The sequence below is a fragment of the Beta vulgaris genome, chromosome 3, assembly GCF_026745355.1.
Source record: "Beta vulgaris subsp. vulgaris cultivar EL10 chromosome 3, EL10.2, whole genome shotgun sequence".
Taxonomy (NCBI): Eukaryota; Viridiplantae; Streptophyta; class Magnoliopsida; order Caryophyllales; family Amaranthaceae; genus Beta; species Beta vulgaris.
This window is the reverse complement of record NC_079204.1, coordinates 52,744,463-52,768,723: the sequence shown is the minus strand read 5'-3', so window position 1 is coordinate 52,768,723 and position 24,261 is coordinate 52,744,463. Positions and strand designations below refer to the sequence as shown.

General features: G+C 39.7%; 2 protein-coding genes across 4 annotated transcripts; both read left to right on the top strand.

The window, feature by feature from the left end:
- The first annotated feature begins 138 nt into the window (after window positions 1–138).
- LOC104889468 (pyruvate kinase 2, cytosolic) lies at window positions 139–8,016 on the top strand. 2 transcript variants are annotated; one of them, XM_048641653.2, is made up of 16 exons: window positions 139–476; window positions 2,248–2,354; window positions 2,439–2,536; window positions 2,630–2,785; window positions 3,344–3,421; window positions 3,518–3,649; window positions 3,948–4,028; window positions 4,332–4,400; window positions 4,508–4,597; window positions 5,371–5,515; window positions 5,858–5,946; window positions 6,045–6,140; window positions 6,472–6,539; window positions 6,627–6,726; window positions 6,840–6,896; window positions 7,564–8,016. In XM_048641653.2, exons 2-16 carry the CDS (start codon window positions 2,285–2,287, stop codon window positions 7,714–7,716), a joined length of 1,482 nt encoding a protein of 493 aa, XP_048497610.1. In that variant the 5' UTR covers window positions 139–476; window positions 2,248–2,284; the 3' UTR covers window positions 7,717–8,016. The 2 variants fall into 2 exon arrangements, with proteins under 2 accessions (XP_048497610.1, XP_010672997.2); XM_010674695.4 differs by having other exon boundaries at window positions 140–476; window positions 2,258–2,354.
- Window positions 8,017–12,562: 4,546 nt separating this feature from the next.
- On the top strand, window positions 12,563–15,793 carry LOC104889467 (AUGMIN subunit 1). Of its 2 annotated transcripts, none has more exons than XM_048641659.2 (7): window positions 12,563–12,776; window positions 13,044–13,291; window positions 13,579–13,711; window positions 13,786–13,920; window positions 14,081–14,204; window positions 15,027–15,164; window positions 15,264–15,793. In XM_048641659.2, the coding sequence occupies exons 2-7, from the start codon at window positions 13,045–13,047 to the stop codon at window positions 15,369–15,371; spliced, it is 885 nt and encodes a 294-aa protein (XP_048497616.1). In that variant the 5' UTR covers window positions 12,563–12,776; window position 13,044; the 3' UTR covers window positions 15,372–15,793. The 2 variants fall into 2 exon arrangements, with proteins under 2 accessions (XP_048497616.1, XP_010672996.1); XM_010674694.4 differs by having other exon boundaries at window positions 13,041–13,291.
- Window positions 15,794–24,261: the final 8,468 nt, after the last annotated feature.

The following is a 24,261-nucleotide window of genomic DNA, read 5'->3' as shown; positions in this document are numbered from 1 at the left end:
GTTTGTTGTGTCGGTATTGTGTGCATGCTTTGCATAGTTGCATGCTCGTGGGCAAAAGGGTACTTACATCAATAAGAGTAGGACTGTAGGAGGTCCATTTATGTAATTTCAACTTGTCTCCCACCTACCTTTATGTTTTATGGATTATTGGATCTGAACATCTCATATTCTCATCTGACTATTACTGTATACACTAGCATTTCAGGCAACTTCCCAATTAGCAGCATCTATGATCTAAGCAAGTGATAAAATCTTTCTACAACAACAACCATAAAAAAAAAAGTCAGCTTTTATAAAAGATCCTACATTCTCCTGTTTTTGCTACTACTATTATCTTGATTCTGTTCAACTTCATTTGTTACATAGTACACACACTGTTTCTCTCTCCTCCATAGCTGAACAAGATGCCGGGTGGTCAGATGGTTGTTATTGAAGAGCCTGTTCGTCTTTCCTCTGTTCTTACTCCCTCTAAAACGGTAACTTTTTTTTTTACTGCTTTCCATTTTTTTATCTCTTCAAGAATATGCAGGGTGGTGAGATGAGGTTTGCTAATTCCTGCTGCTTTTTTTGGGTACTTGGGTATCGTCCTAAGATAATTTAATTGAAGTGTGTATTTTTGTATTATTGAACTTCTAAAGTGTGTTTCTTTTGCATCTTTTAGAACCAAAAAATAAATAAAATGCTTGTCTTTAAAAAATTACCAAGAGTGATGTTTTTATGGTGTTTATATGCATTCATGTTAATGGAGTACAAACTACTGTTTGGTGGGAGAGTTATGGAGTACTATATGATAGAAAGTAGAAACCATGAAGTGGTGGGTAATAATTGCAAATTCAATTGATGATAGGTAGTTTAGCCCAAATTAGTACATACACACGTCCGTAGGATGATAAGAATATGCACGTTGAACATGAAGGACTAGATTATGAACACAAAGATCAATACAAATGAACATGAACATGAACATGTACCAACAGAGATGTACATATGTTCATTTGGCTTGTTAGTTATGTACATGTATTCATTTGGCTTGTTATCCATGTACATTTGGCTTGTTAGCCATGTACATGTGCGCACCATGCTCTATGTACAGACTATGAACTTATTTGTTAGTTGTTAACGATGATCGTCATATGAAAGGGTTTCTTTTTTCGGATTAGGCATTTAGTGTAATACCTGAAACTGACTATAGGCCGAGAGTTGTTACAATGTTACCAAATGCACATCTAGGACCGACTACTTGCCCCAACTTATATCCGATTAGCGCATTTTGTTCTTACCCCAAGAGTATACTTTCACGGTCAAATATGCTGAACGATTCAGAATTTTGGCATATGAGCTCTTTATAAGCAAGGTGCACCATTTTATCATAGGTCAAGCATGAGTATTACATCTAGAATTCACCATTATTGTTGTGACATAAGCAATTAATGAAACAAGCATGAACAATTGATACAAGGATTTAACGTGATTCACTAACAAGATGTTAGCTACGTCCGCACAGCAGGGAAGAATGATTTTATTAGGTTTAGAGAGTACATATAACTGAATAATAGAGGCAGAAGTTTATTATAGGGTTTATATAGTACCCTTCTAATTAAACTAAACAGAATGGGCCTATATTAAACCCAAAACAGAAACTGTATACTAAACTACATATACCGAAAAGCTCTGTGCTTGGTTGATACTAGCGCCAGTTAATTCAAGGTATATTTCAACAATTATTATAATCTTGAGAACAAAGATAAGTATATGAATGTTCAGGAATCCTTTAGTTCTTGCATATATTGAATTTCTATTTAGAGTTACACATTATAAGCCTATTATCTGAGTTACAATGGTAGAAAGTGCTGGAAATGTTTACTGGTAGTCTCTAAGTGAAAGTTTCCTAGCCTGTAGTCTAAAAGGTATTAATATAACAAGTGCCTGAGTACGATAATCTATTTTAACCTTTTCTTGCCTCAGAGCCTCTCCCACAATGGAAAGGGGTGGGTAGGAAGGCATGATGAGTTACTGACACTGATTAATAGACATGGTAGAGAAAATTAAGCTTAAGTGGGACAAATGAAGCCATTGTTACTATCTTTTTTGATGGTTTCCGACTGCTAGAGTTCGTATCATTCTGGCAGATTGCTTGGTGATCATCATCAATGTGCCATTATTTCTATCATCTTGTATGTTTGATGTTTATTAAACATTCTCCAGCAACTAGCACATTAGAAGGTACCATTGTAACGTTTTCTCAAGTCTTCTACAGGATGATTCTCCATCATTGACCAAGATTATGGCAACCCTTGGACCAAAATCCCGCTCTGTCGAAACTATTGAGGCTTGTCTAAAAGCAGGAATGTCAGGTAAATTTCAATGTGGTTCTTTTGTATGCTTTTAACATGTTAGAGGAGCACTTACATTCCCTTTTTCTTTTCCAATGATTGCAGTTGCACGATTTGACTTCTCGTGCTTGGACATGGATTACCATCAAGAGACCGTTGACAATTTGAGGGTTGCTGCTAGAAACGTTAAACAGCTCTGTGGTGTAAGTAAATATCCAGTTATAGTTGGTGAACTGGACAATTTTTTTGCTTCTTTTTATTTAGTCATGAATAAATAATAATACATTGCCTTGCAGGTGATGCTAGATACTGTGGGTCCAGAAATTCTAATTTCTAATGAAACTGGAAAATCTATTGAGCTGAAAGCTGACAACCTCGTGACAATTACTCCGGATATCACTAAAGAGCCATCAGCACAGGTTTTGCCAATCAACTATGCTGGACTTGCAAAGGTATGAAAAGTATTTCCTTGCTGTGCAGAAGTTTCTATGAGCTAATTGCTCTTGCTGTGATTAACAGTTTTTACGAACTGCAATAATTTCCTGTTTCTTATGTGTGCTTTGCACACTTCTATGCATCATAAATAACTTCTTTTTGATGGGGGGTTTTCATGCAGAGATTTTCTTCTTACTCGTAGCAACCCATTTGGTAGCCGTGAAACAATGGTGGTTATGGTAATAATATAAATGTAATTGTGTAAAGAAAGTTTTGTGATAATTCCCATGGCCATGGCAATGGAACTTCAGTCCTGAACAGTGTTTTTCCTCCAATTTCTGGAAACCAGTATTGAGTATATTTTATTAATTGATACCATTACCAACTAATAACAGACTGGCCTTAACTAGCTAAATCATGGGAATGAGAGATCATTAGGTGTCTGCAAGAATAATGCAGATTTGACGCCTAATTTGTACGTCTTGAAGGATGGAAACTAATATACTAAACCTATAAGAATAATTACTGTTTCTGTTTTTATATTTTTTGTGATTCCTTCTCATTCTTAATTGCAGAATGTGAAGAAAGGTGATACTGTTTTTCTCGGGCCGTACCTCTTCACTGGAAGTGAAAACTCCTCCGTTTGGCTTGAGGTTGAAATCTTCATTCAGGCATCCTGTGGGCAGTGGAACCTCTTGCTCTCTTGTGTTTCTCATATTCTTCTTCTTTTTTATCCTGATAAATACTAGGTATCAGAGACAAATGGCGCGGACATAATCTGTGTGGTGAAAAATAGTGCTACATTAACAGGATTCAACTTTAACTTGCACATTTCGAGGGCCCAGGTCGATGCGCCTACTCTGACTGATAAGGATAAACAGGTAATTGATCTTATTTCATGACCAATATTGAGCTTGACCTTATCCTCAAACATATCATTTCTCCTTACATTTTCCCAAGGATCAAATTGAATATGCACTTTCTCATACAGTCAACTTTAATTCTTGATGGCTTAAATACTGAAACATTGAAAGTTCAACCTTGGTAATACTTTTCAGTTTTCACGTTCCATGGAAATAACAATGGTTGGAACATTTATACATTCAGAATTCTCATGGAAATTAGTCTATAACATACTGTATTTGCTTTCACTTCATGGGGACATTATTTTTATGACAGATTATTTCCACCTGGGGATCTCGTAATAATGTCGATATTATTTCCTTGCACTATACGCGCCATGCTGATGATGTCCGTGAGGTCAGCAATTTTCTCTTCACCTAGCAGTGTTTCATTGATGTTTCATTTCCATTGTTTCAATTATATGCCATCTTTCCCAGGAATAGTAAATTTTGAGATGTTACTTAGAGTGATAGAGAAATTACTTGAGCTTATAATTCTTTCAAGAAATTTGAATTTCATTTAGAGAAAGTATTGTGAAAGATGTGTCTTAAAAACTGCAAAGATTCAAAAGGAGACAGAATATAAAATGATGGAATAAACTGGATTGCTCATACACATGCAAAAGCTGAAGATCCTCAATTTCGTCTGATCCTTTACCAGGTCAGAGCATTCCTTGCTACTCAAAATCTTCAAGAAACTCAAATATATGCGAAAGTTGAAACAGTTGAGGTGAGCTGCTATGGGCATTAACAAGCCTTGGAATTCATTGTTGGATTTCCTATTTAAACTTTCAGTAGTTTAACGCCTCTTTGTTTTTCCCGTGGAACATAATCCAGGGACTGAAGCATTTTGATGAGATCCTTAAAGAATCAGATGGTATAATCCTTGCTCGAGGTAACCTAGGAATTGACCTTCCTCCAGAGAAGGTCAGTGGGATATATTTTTTGTGTCATTGACAAAATTCATGAACTCCTTCTGTTTCTTTTTAGTAATCATATATGCAATCAGGAACTTCAATATACAGCATGTAAGATGTTTTGGTGTAGATTACGACATTAAGTAGATACAAGGTCTAAGGAGTAAGAGAATTTTATATTTTTATATTTGGTCTCCGATGAACTTTGTTTCATCTATCAGCTGTATTTTACCTTGATCAAGCTAGTAAATAAGGTTGAAAGCTAACCAGAACTCTGTTTTTCTTAAGAAAAAACATATCTAAAAAGTATGCACAACTTGTTACATATCTCTTGATGGTATAATGCGTAGTTGTGCTGATCATTCTGTACTAGTAGTATATATTAAGGCCTGTTTTATAGGTTTTAGTAAATGGAGGTTATGGTAATGAACTTTAGCGTAAATTCTGTTAACTAGTTGCATTCCATTGTTAATGATAATGAATTTCTATCTCTAAACATGAGTTTTTCTTCATAAATTTTCATTACCGCTTGTCTTCCAAAATGGTAATTGATAATTTGATGGTGACTAGATTTTATGAAGAAAATAGATGTCATGAATGTTGAAATAAGACTTTCCTTACAAAATGACACTAAAATTTATTACCATTAATGTCGTTTTATTATTGCCTACCAAACAAGCCAATACGTCACTTGTTGGAATCTTTAGGTTACAATGCTATACGCAGGATTTGTATCTAAGTGTATCTTGATGAATACTGATCAGTGTTTGCGTTTATTTCTAGGTCTTCTTGTTCCAAAAATCTGCTGCATATAGATGTAATATGATAGGGAAACCTGTCATTATCACCAGAGTTGTGGATAGTATGGTTGGCAATCTGAGGCCTACTCGAGCAGAAGCAACAGATGTTGCTAATGCTGTTCTAGATGGTTTGTGAACCCTCCATGTTTCTGGCAACAGCCTGATTACACTCCCTCCGTACCTTTTTGTTTTTCCTTAATGGAATGCCTCGATCACATAAATAAACTTTGGCCATAAATTTGGAGCGATGTATTTACAAAAAAACAATATCATGTGTGATCTTGTTAGAGAAATTTAAGTCTTTTCAAATGATCAACTTTTCATAATTAAAGATATTAATGGTTAAAGTTTGCGTTGGAAAATGTGAAACACAAATGGGAAGAACAAAAAGGAACATAGGGAGTTTTTACTTCAAGAGTAATTCTTTTCTTTCCCTCCTAGGTTTATAAATTTTCTGGTGTCGTCTACAGGTGCGGATGGCATATTGTTAGGTGGAGAGACTTTTGGCGGTCTGTATCCAGTTGAAACAATCAAGACAGTCAGGAACATTTGTGCTGAGGTGAGTCCTCTATTACCTAGAAGGCTAGAACTATCAGATCAAGAAGTTTACTAAAACTTATAATGGTTATTAACTTAGGATACTGCTGATTCTTGCAGGCTGAATTTGTTCACAACCAACCATTAATTTACAAGCGTATCGTGAGCTACGCTGGAGAACCTCTGTCACATGCTGAATCTGTTGCTTCTTCAGCGGTACTAATGAGTGGCCACTCTTATACTGCTTAACTAAATGAGAAGTAACTTATGTTGTTTGTAAAAGTAGATTTAATGCGATGATGCATATGCAATAATCATGGATAGATTCAACCAGTTCTAGATCAAGAGTTTAAAGTAAATTGTGTGGTTAAGACTCCTATCTTTCTATTAGCCTCACTATTTCTCTCAAAAAAGCATCCATGTAGCTCCAATGACCCCACTATCCTTGGTTTAATTGAACTAACAATTTAGACGGAAGGAGTATTACCTTTCATTTTTTCAGTAATAACATGTTAAAATAACATAGTAGGGTTATTCTTTAATATAGGTACGGGTTGCTGTCAAAGTTCATGCAGCTATGATCGCTGTGTTCACAATCTCCGGGGCAGCAGCAAGGTGCATCTTCGTCCATTCACCTTTTCTCCGTCTTTTTGTATGATGACATTTTTTTCTGAAATGGGTCTTCTTTTCCTCTTTGAACAGGCTGATTGCTAAATATAAGCCATCTATGCCCGTCTTTGCTATTGTCACCCCTCTTGTGAAGTCTAACTCTGTAAAATGGAGTCTCACTGGCTCAATGCAGGTAGTACCTCCTCATCTCATCAATAAGTGTATACTATTTCACCATTTTAGGCCTTTTTTATGGCATTCAATTTTGGTTAGTTTATCTCCTCAATGTTTGTTTTCATTGTTCAGGCTCGGCAGTTGCTTGGTGTACGAGGAGTTTTCCCTGTCCTAGCAAGCACTGTAGCTGTAAGAAATTTTCAACTTTTCTCTCTCAAATTGTATGGCTTTTCGATGTCCTTCACTTGTATGTCATCAATGACCTCTTAACTGTCTTAGTTTGCACTTGGTTTCTTCTGTTTTTCGAGTGAAAACAGATTGTTAACTCAATCGAGCTAGATAATGTTAAAAGGAAATAAGTAAGAGTTGAAACCAAGGTCATTCTGATATTTTGGTGTCTACATTGTGTAAGAACTTTTGGTTATTGCTCGCGGATAAACCTGACAAAACTGACCTGTTGCCTGATTGTGCAACCCAAATTGTACGTAAAGTTTCGTAGCAAATGATGACCCAGACAGAAATTACCTCACCTCGCCCCAACTCGGATAATTAATGTGAGAATTATTGATTTATATATCAAGCAAATTGACAAAGGGTACATATGACATGATCCAATATGACTTGATCCTACTGGCTACTAGATCTGATATCAAACTCAGATCTGAACCTGTTTGCCTCCTCCACAGTCATATGCTAGGTAGCCATATGCTTCATATATTCTCCTCGACTCCTCGTAACTTACATGTTAACTGATATGTTAATTCTACAATGGAGAAGCCAAGAACATAGCTTTTGTTGCTTCATCTGAGACCTGGAAATTCTGGAAACTTTATTTTTGTATTGTCATATTTTCCAGGCTAACATAGGGGTAATCGATGAAGAGTCGGTGTTGAAGCTTGCTTTGCATCACGGAAAAATGAAGGGACTGCTGAAACCTGGCGACAAGGTGGTTGTCTTTCAGAAGATTGGAGACTCATCCGTTGTTAAAATCGTTGAGTTTGATGGCTAGATACAACATTACATTATGCTGTGCTGTACTACTGTTCTTAGTTATCAAATTCCCTCTTACTGTAATTGCTTCCATTCATTGATTGTTCACGGGACAATTAAGCAATATGTAGTTTGAGATTCATAGTTAAAAGGAAGAGTGGTAGCTTGTGCTTCCGAGTACAAGAATAATCAAGCTTAGGTTAGGCAGAGATTGTGGATGTCGACATAGTTCAGCAGCACAGAACTTTCAGTGTTCAGCTAGTACATGCTTGTATCTTATGTCTATTAATAAAAATACTAATGTAGTTGCATCTTCCAAGTGATACACTTTAAGTTTGCTGCCAATTTTGTTTACCTATATCTAAGGTTGTTAACGAGCCGAACGGAGATCAAGCCTGGGCAAGCTTAGATCGACTCAAAAATTGGCAAACTCCAATTCGGCTCGAAAATGGGCAAAGCCCGATTCGGCTCGAGCTCGAGAAATTTGAACACGAGTTCGACTCAAGGCTTAACTTGAGCTTGAGATCGTCGAACACAAGCTCGACTCGATTCAAGCTCGAGCCACTCCAAATACCTTGAATTATGTGTTTGCAGTATTATAAAATAGAGAATATAAACTTTATATTTCATTTTCTCACCAATGTGGGATTTTATGAAGTGACCTTTTTCATTATGTAAACAGAGGTTTACATTTTGTTCATTTTAAAAAGAAGATAGGCTTAATTTTTTGCTTCTCTCAACCAATGTGAGACTAGATCAAAACATTATAACTAGGGTAGTAACATTTTATGAAGAAAAAAGATACTGTTTACACTATCAACCAATGTGGGCACTTAATATTTTTACGTAAAAATCCTTATTTAAAGAATTTTCTATTATGTTCATGAGATCTGAAGCCGAACCAAAGCTAGCTCAGGCTTGGTCATTAGCATACCAAGCCGAACTCGAGCTCGGCTCGAACCCCCTCGAGCTGATCTTTGACCGAGCCGAGCTCAAATAGTTCACGAGCAGGCTTGGCTGCTTGACACCCCTACCTATATCCATGCACTTTGTGAGCATTTATATCCTTGTTAATTTTAAAAGAAATATTAGTTATAGACCAAGTTACATCAAAATTGACAGTAGGAGCTAGGGGTATTCATGAAAAATCGAAACCGAAAAATCGGTCTAAATGGCTTGTAATAGTACTGTTGAAAAGTTTTAACCGCTTAGGCGGCAACTGGTCTAAATGTTTACGGTTTCCAAAAGAGTGAAACAGAACTTTCGGTTACCGAAATCGAAATATTGTTTTGGTACGATTAACCACCTACGAACACCCTAATATAGTAGCTAACAACTAGGTCATGCATGTAGGAGGGTTGTTGCTTGCAAGAAGGGTAGATTTATTGCGCTCATTTGGAAATCTTTCATGCTAAAAACTCAGGCCTCGTTTGGTTCACATGGGAAGTAATTTCCCATGGGAATTTACATTTCATGGGAAATTCTTTCCCATGTTAATTTCCTAGGAATTAGACAAAATTGTTGGGTTGCCACCATAGGAAATTGCATTTCCTAGGAAATTACTCACCAAGGGGGGCTTGGTGAGTGATTTCCCATGTTTCATGGGAAATTCTATTTCCCTTGGAATTTGTATTTCCTATGTTTCTCTCATTTCCCTCCAACCAAACACAACACTCATAATGTATTTCCTAGGAATTTGTATTTCCAAGGGAAATAGCTTCCAACCAAACAACACCTCATTATAAGAGAAAATAATAAATGAAAAATAATGGTAGTAATGTTTAACGAAAATTATAATTTATACTAATGTCGGTGATCATGTTTGTCCATGCAATATCTTTTTATTGGTAAATATCGTTACAATCCTTAATTACCCATTTAACACCCAATAAAAGGTATTTCCTCCGTTTCTACATAAGTGCAACACTTCTTGTTTTCACGTTTGTCAATGCATTATTTTAACCATTAATATCTTCAATTATCAATAAGTAAAAATTATAAAAAGTTGATATTGAAAAAATTCACATTCAAATGAATCTAACAAGATCCCACATGACTATATTTTTCCTAAAATGTAAATCACCAAATCTAATTAAAGTTTAAACTGTGAATAGTAAATGCTATGTAAATGTTGCACTTATTTAGAAACAGAGGAAGTATAAACTAGTTATAGAAAACCCATTTAACACCCAATAAAAGGTATAAACTAGTTATACAATTTTATGAAGAAAAACATATGTTTGGTGTGAAGTTGTATTACTATGAACAATGTTTGGGTGCGAAGTTGTATTACTATGAACATTAGAATGCAACATATGTTACCAAATTAGATATAAAATAAATTACTATTGTAGGATCGAAAATAGAAACTTTAAAAAAAATAGAAACTTCAAAGAACTTAGATGAAACAACTGTTTATTTTCTCGATCTGGACTGAAAAATCAAACTAACAAAAAATTTTGTATCTAACTAGGATCCTAATATGTAGGTTCGCCTTTAGTTCCATTATCTTTGAAGCTTTAATCAGAAAGAAAACAGAAGCGACCGTTGTTGGCCGATGTTACATGATATCTTTGTTCGGCTTGCTTCCTGTGTTAATGTTGATTTTAGTTTAGTGAGGAGATCATGCAATATGGTAGCGCATGTATTAGCAAAAAAAAGTTTAACTAGTGAAGAGATGCTTGTATGGCTTGAGGAGGTCCCTACTGGGTCTTTTGTAACTGATGATGCTACTGATTAATAATATTGCCTGATGTTCCCTGCCAAAAAAAAAAGCAAGAAGATGAGTTTAAAGTCAGAGAAGTTTTCAATCAGTCAAACTTTCCTTGAGTAGCTTAGCTAATTAACCTAAGTTTTCAATTTTTCATCAATCGCGCTCGTTAGAAGCAAATCTTAGGAGAAGGTGGAGTTATTCCCAAATTATTAAAGTGAAAGTATTAGATCAGACCGTCTGACTAATAGGTTCGTCGGACGAAGCTGCGAGAACAGTGCGGCGACAACGATCGACAAACTGCAGCAACAACTTTGAACGATAGTCTACTAAATGAAACTCAACTGAATTTCTGTTCCTTTTAGTAATAAAGCTCGATTAGGCACTTGATTTTCATCCAAATATATCACATATATACTGATGGAGAGAAAAGATAGTGATTTGGAAGATAACAGCAAGAAAGTAGATGATGATGGGGTTTATGAGGATTCTTTTTTGGGGGTTTCTAGTGAGGAAGATGGAATAAACTCAGGAATTATTCATTGTTGAAAATGGAAATAAACTCAACAGCGAATAAAATTGGTGTTTTTTTTTTCCAGCTGATTATTGTATTCTTTCAGTTGGTGTGTAAATTCTTTCAGCCTGTGTTGTTTTTCTTCCATTTGGTCTTCTGTGTTTTTTCAGGTGTGTAAATTCTTTCAGCTTGTGTTATTTTTTTTTCATTTGGTCTTCTGTGTTCTTTTAGTTGATGTGTAAATTCTTTCAGCTTGTGTTGTTTTTCTTTCATTTGGTCTTCTGAACAAAAATTGAAACCAACTGAAAAAAAAATTTGAAACCAACTGAAAAAAATTGAAACCAATTGATTTTTTTTTGAAACCAACTGAAAAATAATTGAAAAAACCAACTGAAAGGCGTCCGACCAAATATAATGGTCGGACGCGTCTGGCGCAATACCTTCTCATTATTAAAAGATAAAAATATTATAAGAAGATTACGCAAAAGTCTAATCATTGCAATCAATTTTCCAAAAAAATCATTAATTTGTGATACATGCACTCCTAATTTTAGAGAATATTTATAGTACACTGGGTGTACCATGCTCATGGTACACCCAAGACTATTTTCTCCAAATGAGCAAAATGAGCGAATGAGCAAAATGAAAAAATGAGCAAATGAGCAAACATTTATATTCATTTAAGAAAATAAGCAAACACTTTTATTACAAAATGAGCAAAATGAGTAAATGAGCAAAATGCCCATATAAGCAAATTTGATGTAAAGTGAGCACCTAAAGTTCTAATTTATTACAAAAATACCCCTGGGTGTACCATGAGTGAACTCCTAATTTTATGAAGAAAACGCGATCAAAGAGACAATTATGTATTTATGTGCATAAATCTCTATTATATTATGGGAAAGGGGAGGAAGATGGTGTCCCCCTATGAAAATACTAAATCATCCCTAATGATCTAATAGATAGAATAAAATTACATAAAAACCACTTAAGAACTTTTCTCTTTTCAATTTAACAATAGTATATGCATCAAATATTTCAATAAAACAAGTAAATGGACAAAATATTTTGACATTTTTTTTTACAAGAGAAGATGATATATATGACATCCACTTGCAAAGAAGGAAACAACTCACTACCTTTAATACTTTTTAATTTAGTCAAACCAAACCATTATTTTTCTATGTTTTTCTCACAACCTTTGTTAATTTTTAGGGAAAAGCTATATGCAACCCTAAGGACTGTATATAAAAAGTTAAAAATGGAAATAAGTTGCATTATTTGATCATTTATAACATCGGGTGATGCAAAATTTTTTCATAAAATTCACAACTTATTTCCATTTTAAGTAGTAAACTTATGTCTTATATGCAACCCTAAAGGCTGCATATAGCATAACCCTAGTTTTTAACATTAGCGAATTAATAATATATAAATTTATCTAACTATTAATTTTTAACATTTTAATTGTAATCATAAGTATAATATGGATGATTATATAATAGAATAATAAATTTTATAATTAATGCACGCGATAGAATAACAAGTTTTGAAATTAACGTACAGATCGCGTGAATATAAGGCTAGACGGGAGTAAATGACTAAACTAAAGTTTGGGAACACGATAAATTTCTTTTCAAAAAATGTAATTGGGATAAAAGTATATAACAAAGAAGTTGAAAACCCCCAAAATTCAAATTATATGCCCTTCCTTCTCAAGTTCTCATTATCAGTCATCACCCTCGACATTCCTACAAAATTTGCCAAAAATCATTTCAATACTCATTTCCGACGAATCACCCAATTCCAGAATTTCCAAGTAATCACCGAAAATCCACCCTTTCCATTAATTCAGGTACATTTTATTTTTTCAATTTATCACTTTAACAGTTTAACCTAAACTTCAATGTCACCCATATAATTTCTATAATTAAAACGATTCAAAATTACAGTTCCAACAATTGGGTATTTGGATAGAAACTGTATAGACTCAGATTCGAAATTTATTTCAACCTATTTGAACAAAATAAAGATGTTTGATTGACTAATTGTTATAGTTTAAATTTGCGCTAAAGTTTTTTTTTTTTTTTTTTTTTTTTGGGTTGGTTCATTGGTGAAGAAGTATGAGTGATATGGTATCTGGGTCTGATCCGTCGGGCAGTGGGTTTGATGCTGCCCGAATTCAGGAAGTAAAAGCATGGCTTCTTTCTCAGTTTGATGGTGTTGGCAAAGATGTACCCGAATTTGAATACACTCCTAGAAGTATTGCCCATTTGCATAATCTTGCTTCTGTTTCTCAAGCTAAGACCCAAGCTGCTGGCATTGTTGCCAATGATTTTCGACAAAAGGCGGCCGAGTATCGTTCTCAAGGTTTTGATCTTCACCCTTTAACTTATACATACTTGATCTTTATAGTCCAGTGTGGCATTGTGGAATGTTAATTTTGTTTGGTGTTGGGTAGTCTTGGTCTTGTGGGATCACTTGTAGTAATTGGTTTCATGTGCTTGGTTGTTGAATTGTCTAATTAATAGTGATGTTTATGCACGTCTAATCTATGAGGTATCCGGTGTGATATGTGAGGCTAGGCGAGGGGAATGCTTAAGTTTGTTATGTTTTATCTATTTATGATGATTTTGATGGAAGTTTTGAATACTTAGCTGCAAGGATTAGGGAGTTATTGGAGAATGTGGGTTTGGCTCAAGAGAGTTTGCCATCCAGTGTAGTGGGTTCAGCGCAGGTTTTGGCGAGTGTTGCTAATTTGTTGAACATAAGAGACACTGAGTTGAGCAGGTGAGTTTTAATATGGTTTAATTTTGTTACTTGGTGTTGAAAGGTGTTACTAACTAGAATAATTTTGTTTTTAGTTTCCTTGTGTCAATGGGGGATGTTTCTCTGAGAAAGTCTGGAGTAGAGGAGAAGAGGGCAAAGGTACAAAAAGAGTCTAAGGTGCTCCTGGATTATACTCGGAAGGCTATAGCAAGGCTAACTTACTTGAAAAGGTATGCTACTGCCAGTGACATTCTTCAAAAATGTTGAGAGATTGTAGTAGTGTAGTTGTTTGATTTTTATTTTTGTAGATATATGGTTGTTTTTGAATTTTGGCTGATTTCTTCATTCTGGGTTATACTATTGATTTGTAGCTGCTTTGCATTCTTTTAGAGTACTTGCGCAGCTGGAAGATGAAGTTGCTCCTTGTGAGGCTCAGATTGAAAACTGGAAGACTAACTTGCCACTCCTGGTTTCAAAAGAGCGAGAATACAATCAGAGATATTCCAATTACAAGGTATTGTACATCACTTGCTGCAATTAGACCTAGTGGTTGCCTTTATTTGCTAGGGCCACAGAATGCCAATAGTGGTCTTGTTGGCTTTCTCTTATTGTTGTGATGCTTGTCTGATATGTGAAATTGAAGTGCTTCAGTGGTCTCCACATATGTCCAATCAATTATATGAATTGTTATTCAACAATACCGTGTTGCATGAGGTAACTATGTCATGTGTGCTCTATCTGATGATTGTGCTTCATTTTCTTTGTGAAATCTGTAGCTGGAGGCTTAGGCTGCATATGTTGCTTGATGTGGCTTTGTAAAGCTATTATTTTCTTGGCTTTACTTTGGGGTATAAAAAGCCACAAAAGTCAGTGATGAACTGAATTTGATTCTAGGACTTGGTTGTTAATCCCCAAACACTTACCAATCAAGCTAGCTGGCACGTAAGACTGTGTTGGAATATGCTTTTTACCATGGGGAAAATACATGTAATTTTGGTTATTTATTTCTTATCTGAATTCTGTCAATCGCAATGGGTGTTTATTATTCGAGTATATGAGATGGATGATCATGTAATATACAATTGGATTAACGAATCAAATGAGTGTTCAAAACAAAAAAAAAAATTAAATGAGGGAAAAAAGGAAGAGTGCTGAATTATTGTGGACTAATTTCTCCATTTTGTTATAATGTACATTGTACAGTAGTTTTCATGACCCAGTATAGATTAAAATTCAACACTTAAAAAAGGAAAAACAAAGTTTACTATCAAAGATTTTGCTGTCTTTTCTTAATTTTGGTCTGTGATTAAGGTGTTTTCCTTCCCTGTGTGAGCAGGCGCTACTGAATCGTGTGGGTTACAGCCCTGACATCAGCCATGGGGTACTGGTGGAAATGGCGGAACACCAGAAAGAGTTGGAGAAGAAAACTAAACCAATTCTAGATACATTGAGAAGTTACCAGGACTTGCCTCCTGTAAATCTAAATTCTCTTACAATAGCCTCATACTTGATTTGAGTTTATTCTATGATGTTCTTAGTTAATTCGCTCTTTCTTTTTTCTTCACTTTGCTAGGATAAAGCATTGGCTTCCCTTGCAATCGAGGACAAGAGAAGACAGTTTGCTGCTGCAGAGAAGTATCTGGAGGAGGTTTTGCAATCTGCGCTTGCTACAACAGATTAATTGCATCTCTAGCATATATCGTGTTTTGGCGAGGCTTACTTGGTCATTGTTGCCAAAATCTTTGGTGCACCCTGCTGTGATTTGATGCAGTACTACCACTGGAATCTCAAAGTTGATATTGGAAATTTATTGTTATTCCTCACATTTCGTGAGCTCTCGTCTTGTTTATAGGTTGTGAAAGTGTTACATTGTTAATGCAGTGCAATGTTGGCTGATTGCATGAGAACGTTGATGTGTAATTGAGTGTTGTGGTGTTTAGTACGTAGAAGTTTGGCAACCCCCAAAACTCATGATGTAGGAAATTAGCCTTAAAAGCTGAATCTATTGTATTTTTAGAAGGCCTTCAATTCATAGTAGTTGCTTGTATGATAAGAAAGTTATGGTTTAGTCAACTTTTACTGTATGTTAAGCTTTGCCCATGAGTTTTTTTTTTTCCGCAAATTTAACGTTGAAATTAACCCTTACTTCTGTATCGACTCTGCAATTTTTTTATCCCCTATGTTTTAATTTGATAAGATTATAATTGTTCGTTTTTTTTTTTCTTATGAGTTATTGACTTCAATTTTTTTGAACGTGATTTATCACAAAATTTGCTCCTTCATTATATTAAAGGGAAAGGCCTCAACACCTTGAACTATAGCTCGGGTATACCCAATATCACCAACTATGACTAATAGCCAAAACACCACCAACTACGAGGTGGGGGTGTAGTCTGTACCACCAACTACGGGATGGAGTGCATTTTGTACCATATAACCCACCGTCTTCGGCAACAATTTAGGCTTTCGTCCTCATTTATAGTACACAATGCACCCCACCGCATAGTTGGTGGTGTTTAGGCTACTAGTAGTAGTTGGTGGTGTAACATTTTAGGCTTTCGTCCTCATTTATAGCATGGAATGCACCCAACCGCATAGTTGGTGGTGTTGGGTGCACCCGAGCTATAGTTCGCGGTGTTGAGGTCAATTTTGCCTATATTAAAAGATTGTTATATTATCTAAAGATACTAACAACCAATATGATTATTGTATTATGTTACGAATTATATGCCTTGAATTTGTTCGACTGAATGTTCGCAGGGCCGCCCGATCAAACCCGAGTCGAAGATGTCCAGCAGGCTACTTTGTAGGGCATCCGATGGCTTCAATCACTGTTTAAATAACATGCAATAACGGACTATCGTCATTAGTGCATAACATCATGCAGATTAAAGCCATGATCAATCAATGATCCCGGTTTCTTTTTTCTATCTTTAAGTAGAATAGTAATTATAACTTAAGACTTATTAACAGATAAGGTAATCTAATCATGGCAAGATTAAAGGGTTTTGTATTGGACAACACACTATAATAATCCGGTTTAGTTATAATTATAACCAAAGAATACAGTTTAGTCCTAATATGCCTTAATCATTCAATCCTAAATGTTATCCAATTAATATAGTTTTTGTATTCTTATCATACAACAACACTATTAACAAAACCTTAACCAACTCGGTATTAACTGATTTCCTAACGAGGTCTTAATTAGCTTCACCGAGTAGGAGTAGGAGTAGATTTGTCTACCCTTAAAAGCTATAAATACAACCTCCCCCTCCTAACTCTTACATTCTTAGCGTATTCTGCTAATCTTTGAGCGAGCTATAACAATGGCTAGTATGAAATTGTTCTTGTTCTTGGTGATTGTTGCTCTTTTCTCGTGTGTTCCTCGCGGTCTACATGCAGTTCCTCCCCATTACCAAGTTGAAGTTGATGCAATCTATCAGTTTGGAGATTCGATTTCGGACACGGGTAATTTGATTCGTGAGGATCCTGTTGGATCACATACAACCTTTGCACGACTTCCTTATGGACAAAACTTTTTCCATAAACCAACTGGTCGTTGCTCTAATGGTCATCTCATGATCGATTTTATTGGTATGTGTATGTCACTCATCATCATTTACATCATCAAGTTCCTAGCAATTTTTCTATATTGTAAATTGTTGTTGATTTCATAGATATGTTTAATGCCTATAATGGATCAGTATATACTATATAGGGAATCATTAGTAATAAGAACTTTAATACATACTTGTTTGGGCCCATTAACTCCTTCCAAGGAAATCATGCCGCGTGGCACCGCCACCTAAGGATCGTGGGCCCCACCAGAATCGCCCTTTGAAAAGGTATCACCAATCCCCAAGTGAGCTGTCATGTCCAGCACACCACTTTATGGAGATTCTCACCACTATAAATACCTCTTGTCCCATCAATGCAAAGGTATTGAATACTCACCTAACTAACTTGAGTTTCTCACTCTAGACTCTCTCTCTACCTCAATCATCAACTGACTTAGCGTCGGAGGGGCGATCCCGGAACAACCCCCGGGGTAGTTTTTCTGTGTTTTGCAGGTTTCCGGTGAACTGATAACCAGCCTTGCTCGGATCTAAGGACTTGTTCAGCACAGACCAATAAACTTAATTTCCAGACAGAAACAGTTTGGCGCCGTCTGTGGGGATAGTACAAAAAGTACTTCGCCACCACTTCGAAAGACTCACTTGCTGCTCAGCAGGACTTAATCACAGTGCTAGTCAGCCATGGCACCTTCCAAGAACGCCGTAACAGATCTACCCAACCTCAGCAAACCGAGAGGGAACCCTCACCCCAACCAAGGAGGTCAGCGCGAACTAGATCCCCGTCGGTTCATACACTGGACCCTAACCTGGAGCTCTCTCAGGAACTTCAGCCCTCTCCCTCTCGGGAAATCCAGCGCGCTGACCCCCAACCTCTGCTCACCGCTGACATTGCACTCATAGCAGCTCAGCTGCAACAAACCTTGCAACAAAGCATCATGCAAATGCTGACCACTCTCCGCAAGGGAAGGCATAACCAGCTCAACCTCCAGCAACGTGATGACAACGTCCAGAGGCCCTCTCATAGGGAAGAGCGAAACCCTCGCTCCCTTCATGACCAGCCTAACCGGCAAAGGTCAGCCGCTCGGGAGCCTACTCGGTCTCAAAGGCCCCCCTCCCGGCAAGATGAACGCCCTCCTCTGGGCGAGAGGTCGGCCCCCCGGGAAGCCGCTCTCCGAAGGGAGGAGACACATGTCTCCAGATCGCCAAGGGGGAATCCTGGTCGCAAGCCGGAGGACGCTCGGGATTTCCTTAACGAGAAACGACGGAGTCAAGGGTATGATGCTCGTCAGCTCCTAGACCGCAAAGCGGCTCAGCGGGAAGGACACGGCGACTCCGCCCAATCCAAACCCCTAAGGCTAGGAAACGGGAGCTTGAAGTTCATGACTCCGTTCAGCCGAGAGATCATTGGCACCCAGACCCAAGGGAAGGTCAAAACACCACTAATTGAGCCATTCGCGGCCTAACCGACCCGGAAGATCACATGGCCACCTACAAGGCTCAGATGAGCGTGCAGACCAGCTGCGAGGCCACCTGGTGTCGGTTCTTCCCCACCACACTAAAGGGCTCGCGCTGAATTGGTTCCAAGAGTTACCGGCGGGAATCATCACCGACTTCTCGGTGCTTGAAGACATGTTTACTCATCAGTTCGTGGCCGGGAAGAGGCAGAAGAAAACTAGCTTACACCTCATGGGGGTCAAACAGGAAAAGAATGAAAGTCTAGCCGACTACATAAAAAGATTCAATGAGGAATTCTGAAGTATCCGACCTGCAGGATGCTGTGGCCTTTGCTGCTCTCATGTCCGGATTACAACCTGGCCGGCTAAGATGGACATTGGCCGAGAGTGAGGTCAGAACCTTCTCAGAGGCCATGGCAAAGGCTCAAAGATTTATCCAAGCGGCGGATATTTGCCGCCACTCGGAAGAGGGAATAAGAAGAGAAAGGAAGAAGGAAACAAAGAGACAGCCCAAACAGCAGAAAACGGGCGGTAGGTCGGATAGGTTCACTGATCATGGAAACGACCCTCGTTTCAATAAGAACCGAAGAGAAATATACCTGGACATCAAGCACAAGTCCATGCTGCCCAATCCCCAACCCATCCGGACCTCAGCTTACCGGAGGGACAAAAGCCAGTGGTGCGAGTACCACCGGGAATGTGGTCATACCACAAAAGATTGCAGGGAGCTGAAGAAGGGGTTGGACAATCTAGCTGACCAGGGGAAGCTGAACCGCTACCTCAAGCACACGAGTGAGAGAAGGGAAGCAGAAGGTCGGTCAGTCCAATAGTGGGGATACTGAAGGTACATTGGGGTCATCTCGGGTGGCTTCGCTTCGGGGGCCTAACCGGCCGAGCCAGGAAAGCTCACTCCAAAACCTCAAGCACCAGTACTGAGGTCAAACCAAGCCGGTCGGACTGTCCTATGACCTTCGGGGAATCCAGTCGCCAGTCAGGTACCCCACGATGACCCCTGGTCATCGAGCTCAAGGTAGCCAACTCCCGGGTAGGCGAGTCTTGGTCGATAGTGGGTCGTCCGCTGACATCATAATCTAGAATGCCTGAAAAAGCTGAAGTACAGCGAAGAGGATGTCATGCCACTCGACCAGCCACTCATAGGCTTCGGGGTAACTCGGTACACCCGTTGGATCGATAAAGCTCCCACTCGGATGGGTGAGAAAGGCAAAGGCAGAAGCCTACCGATCGACTTTCTAGTGGTCGACATCCTCCTTCCATACAACATAATAATGGGGCGACCCACTCTGAACAAAACCAAAGCTGCTATCTCCACATACCAACTCCTCATGCAGTTCGAAACAGATGAGGGGAAGGTCGGAAAAATTCAGGGAGATCAGCAGGCTGGACGAGAATGCTATGTTAATAGCTTAAAGAGCAGAACTGAATCGACGTCCAAGAGGACTCGAAGAAGAGAAAAAGGGAAGAAAGTTCACCAAGGAACTTGGGGGTGTACATAACAGAAAACCCCAAACAGTACGAACGACCTCAGCCAGCTGAGGAAGACGAAGAAGTAGAGATCGGGACAGAACCCGGTCGGACTGTAAGAGTGGGCAAGGCCCTAAACCCAGAAACAAGAGCACAAGTAGTGCAAGTGCTCAGGGAATACCAGGACGTGTTCGCCTATGAGGCCTCAGAGATGCCGGGACTTGACCCCAAAATTATGTGTCATGAGCTGAACATTAAGGAGGGATACAAGCCGGTCAAGCAAAAGCTAAGGCATCAAGGTCCGGAAAGGTGCAAAGCTGCCGCAGTGGAGGTCAAAAAATGCTCGAGGCAGGATTCATTGAGGAATGAGTACTCGGAATGGCTAGCTAATGTAGTATTGGTGAAAAAGCCGAGGGGGCTTGGCGCATGTGCGTGGATTTACAGACCTGAACAAGGCCTGTCCGAAAGACAACCATCCTCTGCCCAAAATAGACAGGTTAGTCGATTCGACAGCTGGTCATGCCCTTCTAAGCTTCATGGATGCTAATGCAGGCTATCACCAAATTCCCATGGCGGAACATGATCGGATTCATACCGCTTTCACCACCCGCAAGGGGTATACTGCTATAAAATGATGCCATTCGGACTGAAAAATGCCGGAGCCACCTACCAGCGGACAGTTAATAAAATTTTCAGTGATCAGTTGGGTCGGAACATCGAGGTTATGTTGACGACATGATCGTCAAAAGCAAGGCCCACTCTGATCATCCAGACGACCTGAGGGAGACGCTGAGCACACTGAGGAAGTATCGTATGATGCTCAACCTAAAAAGTGCGTCTTCGGAGTGAAAGGGGGAAGTGCCTCGGATTTCTGGTGATGAAAGGGGTATTGAGGCCAACCCCGACAAGATCAAGGCAGTTCTGGAAATGAAATCCCCCGGAACGTCAGGGAAGTGCAGCGCCTAACGGATGTCTAGCTGCCCTTGGACGTTCCTATCACGGTCGGCTGATAAGAGCCTATTCTTTTTCAAGGCCCTTAAGAGAAAAGATTCGCATGGGACGAAGAAGCTGAGCAAGCCTTCGCCTCCCTCAAACTTCATCTATCAACTCTTCCCAAGCTCATGTCCCCCTTGCCGGGGGAAACATTGTTTGTATACTTGGCCGTATCCGAATACGCCCTAAGTGCGTTCTGGTAGCCGAAAGGGAGAGGGACGCAACACCCGGTCTACTTCATAAGCCATGCCTTCCGAGGGGCAGAAGCAAAATATAGTGAGGTGGAGAAGATGGTCTTCGCCCTCGTCATGGCTAGTAGAAAGCTGAAACCATACTTCCAAGCCCATCAAATCAAGGTCCTTACCGGACAGCCTCTCCGCAAGGTCATAGAAAGCAGGAACCACTCCAGTCGGATGACTGATTGGGCTGACCAGTTGGCTGATTTCGGCCTGGAATATGAGCCCAGAAGGGCCATCAAAGCTCAAGCCTTGGCGGACTTCATAACTGAATGCACAACTCGGCCCCCGGTCGGCCAGAATGAAGAGTGGGACTATACGTGGATGGTTCTTCCACCAAGTCAGGATGTGGGGCGGGGCTAGTGCTTAAGCCCCCGGTCGGAGAAAAAATGGAGTATGCAATCAAATTCGAGTTCCTGGGGTCGAACAATGAAGCGGAATATGAGGCTCTCATCCTCGGACTTCAGCTGTGCATTCTTGCAGGGGCCACGGCCATTGAGGCCCGATCAGACTCCCAGCTTATAGTCGGTCAGGTCTCGGGAGAGTACGAGGCAAGGAGGACAATATGAGAATGTACTGGCCAAGGCACAAGAGTTATCAAAAAACTCTCCCATTTCCGCATCAGCCACATACCCAGGTCGGAGAATCAAAAGCCGACGCTCTGGCTCGTATGGCTAGTTCGCAGAGGGTCAGCCCTCGGACTATCATGTGGGAGGTGCTTCGCCAGCCCAGCATAAATGCCAAGGAACAGTTGATTCTAGACCGAACGGCCACTTGGATGGATGAGGTGGTCGGATACTTAAGGGATGGAGTCCTCCCAACAGATGCCAAAGAAGCGAAAGGATCAAGCACCGAGCAGGTTGGTTCTTATGGCATGACGAGCAGCTCTACAAGAAGTCATACACGCACCCATTGCTGAATGTGTAACCCCTGAAGAAGGAAATTACATCCTAAGGGAAATACACCAAGGGGCGTGTAGCGCCATCAAGGGGGGAGAACCATAGCAGGAAAAGCTCTAAGGGCTGGGTATTACTGGCCTACCCTCAAGGCAGATGCACAAGAATTGGTGAAAAGTGCCATCTTGCCAAATCCATTCGGATATTCCCAGATCCCCAGCTACCCCCCTCAATCCCATTCAAGCAGTTCTACCATTTGACAAATGGGGCATGGACCTGCTCGGCCCGTTCCCACCAGCATCGGGTCAGCGGAAGTTCTTGATAGTGGCCATAGACTATTTCACCAAGTGGACTGAAGCCGAACCCCTTGCCTCCATCACTGACAAACAAGGTCCAAGCCTTCATTTGGAGGAACATAATCACAAGGTTTGGAGTGCTCCCGAGCCCTGGTCTCGGACAATGGCCGCCAATTTAATAGTGGACCAACTCGGGAATATTGTGCTCGTTTTGGAATACAGACCAGGTTTTCTGCCGTGTCCCGACCGCAAACTAACGGCCAAGCGAAGCGGCCAATAAGTAGTGCTCAAGGGGATCAAAAAATCCTTGACGCAGCAAAGGGGCTTGGGTGACGACCTGCCTGGAGTCTTGTGGTCTGCTCGGACAACTGTAAAGGAAGCAACGGGACACTCCCCGTTCGGACTAGTCTACGGTAGTGAGGCAGTACTACCCGTAGAGGTCGGTATCCCATCACCTCGGATCACCTTTTATGACTTCGAGCAAAATGAAGAAGAAAAGCCTGTCAACCTCGACCTGCTGCCAGAAACAAGGGGCAACTCATTGTTAAGGTCGATCCGCTACAAGCAAAGAGTAACTCGGCAGTTCAATCGTCGAGTCAAGTCAAGGCCGATCCAGCTCGGAGATTGGGTGGTCAGGAAAGTCGAAGCTACGGGGCTATCACATCTGAAAGGCAACTAGGGGCCAACTGGGACGGTCCTTACAAGTAACCAAAGTCATCAAGCCTGGTACATTTCAGCTCGAGAATCCTGAAGGCATACCACTTGCTCGGCCATGGAATCTGGAAATCTAAAGAAATACTATGTATAGTCAATTGCAATTAGGGGCATATAGCCGAGATACTGGCCAGACGTGGCATGTAGTCACTCGGTTTGTAAGACTTAACCAGTCAATCTTCTAGTTATAAAAAGACTTAACCAGTCAATCTGCTAAGTTATAAAAAGACTTAGCCAGTCATTTCAATTGTTCAATTAAACTTAACCAGTTTTAATTGCTCGAATTTAACCAGTGTCAATCACAAGTTGTTCGAATTAAATTCGACCAGTACTATCAAGCAAAACTTAACCAGTTCGAGAATCTATAAAAGCAAAAATTGCAATTGACAATCATAAAAGGTGCTCGGATAAAATAAAAGAGACTTTTTCATTAAGTTAGAAAAGTATTACATCCTAAAACCTTGGTACTACCAAGGTTAAATGCAAAAAAAAAGAAAAACAAAATACAAGTCAAAACAAAGCCTAAGCTACAGGGGTCGGTCTGATCATTAGTACTCCCATGGTGCTCCTCAGACCTGGCCACCCTTGGCCTGATCCTCCTCAGCTGCCTCCGCATCTTCATCATCATCATCATCATCATCCGAGAGGGCGATTTGCAGCTCGGAGAGTATGGCCTGATCCTCCTCCTTCAAAAGAGCTTCATAGCTCCCCATGACCTCGGACCAAGAAAGAGAAGGATGAGATCTCTCCAAGGCCGCCTTCATCCGCTTGAGGGCGTCATCTACCCCCATTTTCTGGGCAGTTGAGCCGACCTCATTGACGAACAGTTCGCAGGCCTTGGTCTCCTTCCAACCCGCAAACCATTGATCCTCGGTCTTGGGAGCCTTTTCCAGCTCGGCCAGTTGGAACCGCAGCTCAATGA